Genomic DNA, 12,428 nt, shown 5'->3' on the forward strand with positions numbered 1-12,428 from the left:
TAAATTTCTTCATTTATTTTGCCGTACAAAAAGGCAGTAGACACATCAAATTGTGTAAGTTTCATGCCTTCATTAGCAGCTACTGCGATAACACTTCTGATTGTTGGCATTTTTGCTACTGGACTAAAGGTTTGATTATAATCAATTCCTTTCTTCTGTACAAATCCCTTTACTACTAGACGGGCTTTGTATCTCTCTATGGATCCATCGGCATTTGTTTTTACTTTGTATACCCATTTACAAGGTATGGCTTTGTGACCTTTGGGTAGTTCAGTAAGTGTCCACACTTCATTCATGTGAAGTGAGTTAATCTCATCTTCCATTGCTTTTTGCCATTGCAGATGATCTTCACAGTTCGATGCCTCCATGTATGTATTAGGTTCATAGTGTGTGTTCCCCATAACAGCACTCATCACAAAATCTTCAAAACGAATGGGCTGCCTTACCATAGCTCTATCTCGGAGTTGGCGAGTTTGCACAACGTTTTCTTCCTGTTGTTCTGCTTCCTCGTCTGTCAATTTATCTTCTTCCGATTCATCTTCAGGAAAGAGAATGGGGACATTTTCTACTACAGGGGCTGAACAGTTCTCATCTTTTGCTTCATCGGGGACTTTTTCTTCTGAAGATATAGGCCTATTTACTATGGATTCACTAATAGGCTCTTTCAAAAATTTTACATCCCTGGACCGAATGACAGTACATTTCCATGAATTCCAGAGACGATATCCATCATTACCATCATATCCAATAAGTTTGCATTTCATCGCTTTCTTGTCAAACTTACGTCTTCTCTGCTTTGGAATATGGACAAAACAATCTGTCCCGATAACCCGTAAATGTTTTATCGTAGGTCTTTTTCCAAACCATGATTCATATGGAGTCTTTCCGGCAACTGATGACTTAGCAGTTCTGTTCAAAATATAGGCTGCAGTGTTTATCAATTCAGCCCACAAGCCTTGAGGCAGATCACCGTGAGCATGCATCATTGACCTTGCACATTCAACTATGGTCCGATTTTCTCTCTCTGCAGATCCATTCTGTTGTGGTGTGTATGGCATTGTGATCAACTGTTGTATTCCATTCACTTGAAGGACTCGTCTAATACTTTCATTGTCAAATTCACCTCCTCCATCACATCTCAACTTACATATTACATGGCCTGTGACTTTGACTTCTGCAAGAAACTGCTTCAGCTTCTCTACAACTTGAGATTTTGTCTTCATAAAATAAACACTGCGGTAGCGAGTAAAGTCATCCTTGAACAATACAAAGTACTTTGAACCTCCAATCGACTCAAAGAAAGGTCCACAAACATCAGAGTGAATGATTTCACCAGGTACTGAAGCTCTGTGTTCATCTCTGCTTCTGAATTGTGTCCTGTGCATTTTCCCATAAGCACATCCTTCACATACCTCATTGTCAAGCTTGAGATTAAGGTTCAGTTCTCTTCTTGCAAACTCTTGTACATGAGTTTTGCTTTGATGTCCTAGTCGTTCATGAAGTAACTGCAACTGATTAACAGCTGGAACTCCTTCCATAACAGCCATGAGGTCTACTGATTTTCTTACTGCTAATTTAAACAAGCCTCCACCTTGACTTCTATGTCCTTTGATGAGTGGTTTACCATTTCTATCAAACAAAGTGCAATCCTTGGATGTCGATACAAATTTACTATTTACATTTAAATCTTGAGCAGCTGTTACTGAAAATAGGTTTGCGAAGATACCAGGTACATACCATACATTGGTTAGTTTTACTGAATTCCAAATACCATCCAAATTTGCTTCCATGCAAATTGTTCCTCTACCAATAGCACTTGTCTGTTGTCCATTTGCCATTGTAACTGCATGAGGTAACACAAATTGTTCAAAGTCAGTAAACATTTCCCTACAATGTGTAACATGGTTGGTAGCACCACTGTCCACGTACCAATCATGTGATGCGGTAGTATTCTGGGTTTGAAAAACACAATTGCTTAATATGGTTAGTGCTGCTTGTTTGGATTCTTTTTCCAAGCTTTTCTTTTCATGTTTTCTTTCAGGTTTTCCATCGGCTATCCATTTCTGACACTCTTGCAACCAATGTCCTTTCTTGTGACAATAGTGACATGGAAACTTTTTCTTTTTATCATTGTTCTTGCTGTTTTTCTGTAGACCTACTAAGTTACCTTTGGCTTCATTAGATCTATTGACTGCCATTAAAGCTGTATCTTCTTTCTCTTTTTCCTTTGAAGTAAACTTTCTTGCTTCTGTACACAGCCAATTTGTAAGATTGTCAAGGTTTCTTGCTTTATCCTTGTGAATCATTAACCATGTTGTCTGAAAGTTGGAATATTCTGCTGGTAGGATTTCAAAAATCTTGCAAATCAACAATATCTGAGGTAAACTATCTTCTTTCTTGTCTTGAATTTTCTTAATTTCTTCTTGAAGCTTTACCCATAATGACTTGATTGCAGATAGGTTCCCAGCCATATCCAAGTGTTGATCCCATTTGTAGGTGAAGAACAGAGAGCATATATCATAGGCTTTATTTTCCTCTATTTCCGCAAATAGATTATGCAGCTCCTTCCAAACCTCATCTGGTTTTTCTAGGTTTCTTACCTGAGCTCTTACTTCCTTACTTAATGAAGATGCTAACATAAACATTACTTCTGACTGTGTTTTGTTATACTTATCCATCTTCATTTTGTATTCTTTCATTTCTGCAGCTTGTGTTTCATCTTTAGGTTTCTCTGGCAATTCCATTTTACCAGAAATGGCTTCGTATGCATCTGGGATTCCTTTAAGCCTAATTTGCATGAGATATTTCCAATCATCCCAGTTGTCCTTTCCATGCAGCAATTCCATTTTCTGCATAACAAATTCCATACTAAAGATTTTATCTCAAGCAATAAATTATTCTATTTAAAACCTGTAACACACAATATAAGGGTGTCTGGGCCCATAACCTGTTATAAAATACTATTGTTACAAGTTAAATAGAATGAAATGAAAAGAATACTTTACTGGAAGAAACTTTTATGATGTACTAAATTGGTCAAACTTATTTACAGAATAATTAATGAACAACAGAAAACCATATGTAAAACAAAAACATTTGAATTCTCATAAGGAAGTCAAAGAGTACTAAATATAATAAACATAGTCCAATAGTTATTATATGCAACATACCAGATACCAAACAGGAAAACGATATACGATAGGCCAAGGAAGCAAGATTCGAGTTTGGTTTATAAAATGCAATAGGTAACCTAAATACTGAACGTTTTTTAATAAATCAGACAATGACATATAGCCTACTAAATTTATTTATGCAACAACATGCCAGTTTGTTTGTTTTCATTTAACCTCAAACATTGACATGTGAAAATTGAACACATGATCACACTCACTACAACCAAAAAGGTTCATCCTCAAATATATTCCAACATATCTCAACCGCTTCTAACTAAAAAAATCCAACTGTACGCCTACATATTTTTGGTCGAGTTTCGACCACTGGACGACCTCTAGTTTTGTATAAAAGCCCAAAGATCAAGGACAGTTGGGTGGAGTCACGAATACTAGAAAAGACCCAGCATGGGTCATTAACTTAACAAATGACGTTTTGACCCGAAAATAAACAAAACCATATGTTAATTAATGCTATTAGTATAGGGGTTTTGTTTACTTTTGGGCCAAAAACGTCATTTGATTATGTTTATGAGCCATATTGGTATTTTTCTAGTATTCGTGGGTGCAGTTTAGAACCATCAAAAAGCAACTGACTTTTTTCAGGATGGAACTGTTAACTATTAGGGATGGTCAAGTCTCCAAATTTCGGGAAATTTTAAATCTCGTTACACGAGACGAGATTTCTTTTTGGCCGAGATTTTTATCGAGACGAGAATAAAAAAAAAAAAAAAAAAAAAAAAAAAAATTAAAAACGCCTGCAAAAAGTCAATGCAATACCCGCAATACAGGAGCGTGTTGTAGTTGCGTTTCCTTTGCGAAGGCGTTCTTATTTAATTAATTCTTCAAATGTAAATATTACTTTAATTATTTTAATAACATTTGAGAAGTTTTGTTAAGTGTTAGCAGTGTGAGGAATGTTTTATTACTATAAAAAAAGTCAAAACAAGTAACTATTTTATAAAAATTAATATTTTATTTTATGATTTATTTTATTTTAGGATAAGTTGAACTCTATCCTAACTGATATCACTATGTTTCCTAATCGTAGGCATTTTTAATAATTTAGGCGTGATTAATAAAAAAATGTTATGCTGATGTTTTTTAATAAAAGATTGTAAATAGCCTATTATCATTATTTTTGTATTTAAACAGTCATCTAACAATGTTACAAAATCAGGTAAAAATTTTTGTACGTGCATTTCCTGTTGTGTATGAGAAGGGAAATCCCGTCTCGAAATTTTATGAGAAATAAAAAATCTCGTCTCGTCTCGTCTCGAACTAAAAATCCAATCTCGTCCATCCCTATTAACTATGAAACTGTATCCATTCATTTTATATTTATTAAGCACAGTTCATACCGGTAATTTCTTATGGAACTTTTTGTTTGGATTTTTTTTTTTGTCATGTGGTGTCCAAACAAGAATAAATCTACCGTAAATTATATTTTTGATCAAAATTACCACCATTTCAGTTTCCATAAATAAAAATATGATCCTTTTCGGGAAATTTTGCAATAAAAATAACTTTGAAACTACAGTTAAAATAAGAGCATATTGGTATGCCACTGGTTTTTCTATTTCAACAAAACAATGTTAAAGTCTGCAAGTAACAGGCCTTAGACAATGTTACTATGTGTTCACTTTCTGGGAAAGAATCATTTGAGCTGATATGTCAAAGGATACATTCATCGTAGGGTGAGATGTCCAAGTCCTGGATGTCTCCTTTGTGTTTGTACACTTCTCCCAAGTACTGGTGATGGTCTGGATATCTGCGATATCTCCTCAAAACTCCTCCATCACACGCTGAGTACAATATACTGCCTTGTGACGTGTATCTGCAATCAAACCACATTATTGTTCAGCTTCTTAGCACTGCGGAAAATTATGAAACAATTCCCTTCATTGAGAGATTCCTCTTTTGGTGAATTTCCCATGTAGTGAATAAGCTATTGAAGGACTTGTGGTAAGACCTACACTGTGGACCGATTTACTTTTTTGTTTTGAGGTCCCCAAAGACCAAAAGCACCATACATTCAAATTCACGTCAGCACGATAACTCAAGTAAAAATAATCCAATTTTAACCCTCGAGCTGGCATGCGCCCGATATCGGGCGATTTACCCCGCGGCCGAAACGGCAGCGCCCGATATCGGGCGCATTTACAACGTAACGGAAATCGCCGATTTTTGCACGAAAATGAAAAAAAATTCACTTAATATAGTATTTATTCGGTTCAGAAATGAATAATCTGTCAATTGATGTGCATTTCAACTATTTATACGCCTTTGGGAAAACTTAAAACTCTATGAAAATAAAGCATCAGCTGACGACATTGTCATGGTGACGCAATCGCATATTACCAGCGTCTGTTGTTGTTTATTTTGTGTTGTGTTCGGTTAGTTTCGGTGTTTTTTCGTTATAAGTTTGATTTTTTATTGAAATGTGAGTTGATTTCACTTCAAGATGAATGATTGTAACTACTGTGAGCGATCTAGTGAGTTCCAATGCTAAGTAGCGAGGAGGAGACATGCAATTCAAGTACTAGGCCTAGTGTAGGTTGTACTCCGAATATGTATATGGTAATAAAAACTGTTATATGTATTTTTTTTTTTTTAACAAGGTACATGTATTATATATCATTCTTTTCCTCATGGAATTCTGCACAATTTGTATATTTTGAAAAATTTTCTTGAGTTCATTGATTTGTGTTATATTACGGAATTATATATGCATATAAATTTAAAAAAAAGTTTACGCTTAGTAAATATACTAAAAAATCTTTTTTGTAAATTAAAATTTCATATCTAAAATTTATATAATATTATTCCTTGTTTTTTGCTGAAAAAAATTATATATAGGCCTAATATAATGTGTTTTCTGGGTTATTTATATATTTTTTTAAGTGTTTTAAAAAATGGTTGCGCGGCGCCTAAAAAACCCTTGCCACTACAGAGTAAAAATGACTGCCAGCTCTAGGGTTAATGAGTTTTTTTTAGAAATCCACATTCATTCAAATGAGTTTGCAATACAGCATGATCAGACAATGGGAACGAAGGTTTATGGGGTAAAAAATGGGTTTTCAAATTTTCACCCCCAAAACATAAAATTGTTTAATTTCTTTCTTAACTATTTTGTGATGCCTACAGAAGAAATTCAAGTAGAGATGGACGGTAATCTGATTAAAGATCCACAAAGCGTACAACACAGTTAATTATCTCAAAATTCCTAAAGTTTTGGTGACAGACACTAATGTAGCTTGTAATACATCTCTTAAAACATTAACATTAACTGAATTCAAACCTACAGACACATTAGAAATCATTAAAATAATACAAGGTCCAAACAATTCCCATGCTGTTGGATGGGATGAAATCCCAATAAAACTCATTACATTGTCAGAACACATCATAGCCCCAGTTTCAAGCAAAATAGTTAATCAAAGTTTTTTAAATGAAGAATTTCCCGATAAGCTCAAATTTTCAGAAGTGAAACCTATTTTTAAAAAAGGATCAAAAACAAACAAAATTATAGACCTATTTCTCTACTTAGTATCTTTCTAAAATATTTGAAAAATAGATTCACCATCGCATAACTGATTTTTGGAAAATAATAATTTAATGTCGCCATCTCAATTTGGCTTGAGAAGAAATCATTCAACAACCTTTGTTCTCACTAAATTTGTCAACTCAGTTTCGGAGGCTCTGGATGGATCGCAAAGTGTTGTGGGGGTTTTCTGCGATTTGTCCAGGGCTTTTGATTGTATGGACCATCAACTTTTAATCCACAAACTAAAAAACATTGGTATAAGAGAAAAGGTCTTAGGTCTTCTCTCAAACTACTTACTAAATAGAAAACAGCGCATAGTAGTTTACAAATAGAACAAACGGTTTCCGTCTAGATGGGATAGTGTCCATTATGGTGTACCTAAAGGTTCTATTCTGGGACCATTGCTATTTATGATTTTCATTAATGACCTTGATTCAAATATAATCGGTGGTTTATTTTTGTATGCTGATGATACTAATGTCGTGGTAAAAAACAATGATTTTCGGCAATTAGAAAAATCAATTAAAACAACTGTGGATGAACTAAAAAATTGGCTTTACAAAAATGGTCTTTTAATGAATGATTCAAAAACCCACTTAATGTACTTTAAAATTAGAAATTGTGAGAAAAACAAGTTGGAGAATTTATCCTGTGGAGAGCTAAAATCAGTCAAGTCAAATCAGTCAGTGTGGGTACAAGGTTCTAGGAATACACTTTGATTATAAACTAAAATGGGAAAATCATATTCAATACCTGTCAAAAAAGTTAAATTCGTTTAGGTTTGCACTAATTAAGTGTAGTAAACAATGGATGTTTGTAAAATGGTATACCATGCCTACATTGAATCAATAATCAGGTATGGAATAGTACTTTGGGTATGTCAGCCCCAAACTAAAATTCTTTCTAATGCTCAAAAATCAATAGTGAGGACTATGGCTCGAGTAAAAAGAAGAAAAAGCTGCAGATCTTTATTTTAAAACATTGGTATCTTAACACTTACAAATCTTTACATAATTGAAATTGGATAAGGTCTTTTCTGGTAATTTATGAGATATTTTACTTCTGTCAACTTTATTAATTTTAGTTTAGTTTTATTTTTAGTTTTAATTTATATTGTGACGACACTCAATCTTTTGTACCTTGTGCATTATAAGATGTGATGAGTTAATAAAGAATTTTAATTTGAATTTGAATTGAAGCTTAAAAAGACAAATAATTTTAATAGTGTGTTGATGTACGGTATGCCCAATGGTTATGAAGAAAATTAAAAAAAACTGTAAATTTAAAATTTCCTTGATATTCTTATAGACAACTAGCTGCTGTACCCGTGCTTAGCAACGGTAAGAAAAATTAGTTTCATAATCATTAACATAAATTGAGAATAAATAATCTATGATAATGTTTTAGATTAAATAATCCTACCACATAGTTGCTGTGTTAAATATATTTAAAAATATTTCTTTGGATCAGCTGTCTGAAATTGTGAAATGAGCATTTTGGCAGTTCTTCCTATTTAAATTGAAGGTTCAAAGCAAAGATAAACATGAGTTTTCTCATCCTGCCATGGAGGCTAATCAATATTTACTTTTGAAAACCTCACTTCAAAACTTTAGACATCCACGGGGCAAAGCCAGATGGAACTCGAGGAAGTGAATAGGCCTATGTCGTTACTAGATATATGGACCATCTTTGTAGTAAATGTTTACTATATTGGTTTAGTATTTTAGTCGCGACAGCCTCCCAGATAGACAGACAGACAGATACCACCTTTTATAATTATAGAGAATGAATATAAACTGTTGTAGATTGCTTGATAAAGGAAAATAGTTTGATTTAATTAGGCAAATTTTTTTACTTCATATTAACACGTTCGCTGCTACGGACGTTCCGGAACGTCAGCAAGGCCACGGCGCCCGGAGCTAGGAACGTTCCGGAACGTCACCATTCATTGTTGTTTAACGATTCCATGGATCAGCCAGCTTGTCACGAGCGTTGTATATTTCTTTACAGCTCGTGGGGACGTACTTTTCTGTCAATAAAAACTTTAGTTTCCCAAAATCACCACCAGGGTCGCATAGTACAGGTCTTTGTCCCACCTCTTTTCTGCTAGATAGCGACACTACTTTACCGACTGCAACCTGTGTAGTACTGATATCTATCAGAATCGCTTGGTACTTTGTCCAAATCCAGTTTGAGTTTTATTTCAGAACTTTGCTATCCAGGATAACTACTGTTGTTTTTACTGCAATTCAGTGTATCAGCGGCAATGTTACGCAGCTACGAGCGCTAGTTCAGCTCCTGGCGCCGTCCCGGCATCTAGCGCTCAGCAGCAAACGTGTTAAGCAATTAAAATTTCAATAAAAGTAACACACCCTGCCACAGCAAACCTAAGTACTCATTAAAATTAATGTTATTCAAATAGGAAATAAATATGCTGATTTTGAGGGAATATTTTTGTAAAAAATCCAGGGCTGTGCGAATAGTTCGAAAAACGAATCGAATCCGAATCTTTTTAGAGATTCGATTCGGATTCGAGAACGAATCTACTGTTTCTAACTGGATTCGGATTCGGAATCGATATTCGAATTTACTGGTAAGAGATCCGGGTTCGGATTCGATATTCGAATTTCTTGGAAATAGATCCGAGTTGGGATTCGATATTCAAATTTACTAGATTCTGATTGAATATAATTCTCAATATAATTTTTTAGACACTAAAAAACTACTTGTGCACTCCGATTTGCTGTTGACTGGTTCATGTTAGGAACCTGACCAACTTGGTGTTAGGCTTTAGGCACATTAGTGTAGGTCGCATTTGAACCCTATCTTGGCTATCAGTAAACTTAACCTCACAGTGTTAGTTGTTACTTGTAATAGTAATGCAGACATAGGCTTGTGTGGAGGATTAACACCGAGGTGTATAATAGGCTGGGCCTATGTTTTAGACTACACAAATTGGTAGTCCATCACTTTTAGCGAGAAACTTAGGCCTAGGTGGTATGCCTAACTTATGCCCAATTTTTTAGTTTCAAAACTTCAAAAAGGTAGGCCTAAATTTCATAACTTTTTTATTTGGCCCACTTCAAGAATTTTTTTAAGCAATTCCCTAAGTTATTTCAGCCCCAGAAAATGTGGTCTAAAAATGTGAAAATTGGTACTGCTGACTTTCCTCGGATTTGGATTCGACTCTGAACAGGTTTAAATATTCGGATTCGATAACAGCTTTAAATTTCAGATTCGGATTCGATCCAGGTTCGATAATGGCTGTAAATTTGAGATTCGGATTCGACCCAGATTCGACTCGGGATTAATTAAAATATTCGGATTCGATCCGGATTCGATAAAATCTGTACAGCTATGATTCGGATTCGGATTCGAACCAAAATTTCTGGATTCGCACAGCCCTGAAAAAATCAACCAGGTATATGGAAATTTGCTTAGTCTGCAGGTCCGCTGCCGCACAGTATTTGAATTTTGATGAGTGGAAGTTCAATTTAAGGGTGACTGTAAACTACCGCGTTAGTGTGTTATGACATCAACAGTAAGATTGGTGAAAGCCTCCAGGGAAGAAGTCCTGTGCTTTAACCACTATGTCAGCCAAAAATTCTTCTTAAATCACACCAAGAGTAGTTGTAATAGTGTTTAATATTTGGTAAGCTTATTTGTACAACTTAATTATAAGCCATGAAAATAACATTTTTAGGTATACTGAGATTAGTTAGTAATAATACCTATGGCATGTATAAATAATGTTGATCGCCTTAACTTAAAACTTAAGTTCTTTGATTCCAAATCAAACTTTGAATCAGCAAATTATAATTCTCATTGAAATAATCAATCCTTTGGTTACCTACTGTAGGCTTAGTTGAAATGTCTTAGGCCTAAATGTCTTCTTAATGAAAATCCTAATGTCTTCATACAAACAGAATAAATGAATAACCGTAATTTAAAAAATACCCCGCCGCAACAAACCTGCAGACTAAGCGAATTTCAATTTACCTACCTAGGTACAAGATTTCCACTTAAATATTATCCTTAAACATGTTCAGATCTATTTCATAGGTGTATTTTTTTATTGAAATGTTGATACTGTTGATAGCTTAGTATGAAATACACAAAATTGCCAAATTTAAAAAAATATATGTATGAGAAACAAAACAAGCATACTGTTACAGACAACAATGCTTCCTACTTATCTATTTCTTTTTTAAGCTCTAGGACTTTATAAAAGTGAATAAATAAATTTCAAAATTTTATGTACATAGGGTCAAACACTGAAAAACTCAATTTTTTACCCCCCATAAACCCCTGTTTCCATAGTCCGATCATGATGGTTAGCAAACTTGTTACAAGAAACGTAGGTTTAATTGTTTGTACCAAATTTCATCAAGATCGGATCTATTTTGCTCGATATATATAAATCTGAACGGAGGGCGTTTTCAGGACTTTGAGGACTCAAAACCAAAAGAAAAAGAAAAAAAGAAAAAAGGACAGAGACCCAGGTTTTATCGTGAGACCTACGGTAATAACTTATTCTCTATGGGAAGTTCGCTGAGAATTAAACCCTGCAATAGGATAGTTTACGAGTCAATAAAATCACTTACTTGAGTTTCCAGATGGGCATCTCCTTGTGTTCCTTGAGATGTTCTTGGATTCCAGAATCAGGTACATACGAAGACACCAACTCTCCACCACTGAGGATCAAACCTAAACAGAAACAAAAAATATATATATATACTGTAAATCGATCCCAGGTCCAGGGCTTACCATGAGACCTACGGTAATAGCTTATTCCCTATATGGGAAATTCGCTTAAACCAAGCAATCAGAGAATATCAAGTTTGAATTTCTTATTGAAATTCTTTTTAAAAACCTGGGTAGCTGGGTGGGTAGGCATACACAGCCCATCTAGTAGGCCTAATCGTAAAGTTACCAAAAAAGAAAAAAATTTATCCTGAAAAAAGTCAGAAACTTTTCCACTTTTTTTTAAAAGTCAGAACTATCATCTCATTCATGTAACAGTCGGCTTTTGTTTTAAAATACAGACCTTTCTGTGTCAGAATTGTAATCTAATCAACATTACTTTACTCACTGGTGAATCCGTCGTCTGCGCAGTGGTTGAACGCCTCGGGAGTTGGACAGACGGTGTTGACAGAGTGGCCAGTTGTGAAACTGTGAAGCACTCGACCGTCCAGCGTGCAAATCTTGACTGTACCCTCCAACCCCGCGGTCAAGATGGACGACTGGTGACCTCTCGCCCACGGCCACGACCCGTGGAGGAAACAAACGTCTCTGATTTGACTCTCATGCAACTGGAATTGTCAAGTTTAAGTTAAGCAATCGGATACTAGTTTGGTTTTTTAGTTTGACCTACTTTATATGTACCTGATAGGATCAGAGGACCTTTTCCATTACCTAATTCACAACCACTATGGTGTATAGTTTGAAGTAAGCCTATTATAATTTACAACTATAATTCTTGCTCGGGGTTAGGTAGAAATACATTGGGTTAGGTTTGTCCTTAGGGTGGTGCGGCCGCTCCAGGCCTCGCGCCGGAGAAGGCCTCGCTACCCGGCGAGGCCTTACTATCGCTAGAAATAAGTTAATGTTTTGGAATTAAAATAAAAAAAGTAAAGTACAGACAGTCACAGATACATGTGCCTAAAATATGTCTTATTTATTATGAATTAGCCTATATCAATTGTTGTATC

At 35.0% G+C, this 12,428-nt stretch overlaps 1 protein-coding gene across 3 annotated transcripts in view; it reads right to left on the reverse strand.

Moving 5' to 3' along the window:
- The window catches only part of LOC128994170 (uncharacterized), a 29,896-nt gene that overhangs the window by 7,690 nt on the left and 9,778 nt on the right, over window positions 1–12,428 (reverse strand). For all 3 annotated transcript variants that reach the window (XM_054418530.1, XM_054418528.1, XM_054418529.1), the window contains exons 5-7: window positions 11,810–12,029; window positions 11,322–11,424; window positions 4,856–5,007 (exon numbers count right to left, since the gene is read on the reverse strand). In XM_054418530.1, coding sequence (XP_054274505.1) covers window positions 4,856–5,007; window positions 11,322–11,424; window positions 11,810–12,029 — 475 coding nt within the window. The remainder of the gene's footprint in view (window positions 1–4,855; window positions 5,008–11,321; window positions 11,425–11,809; window positions 12,030–12,428) is intronic.

This window comes from Macrosteles quadrilineatus, unplaced genomic scaffold, assembly GCF_028750875.1.
Source record: "Macrosteles quadrilineatus isolate MER2022 unplaced genomic scaffold, UCM_ALF_1.0 Scaffold_5__1_contigs__length_97177068, whole genome shotgun sequence".
NCBI lineage: Eukaryota > Metazoa > Arthropoda > Insecta > Hemiptera > Cicadellidae > Macrosteles > Macrosteles quadrilineatus.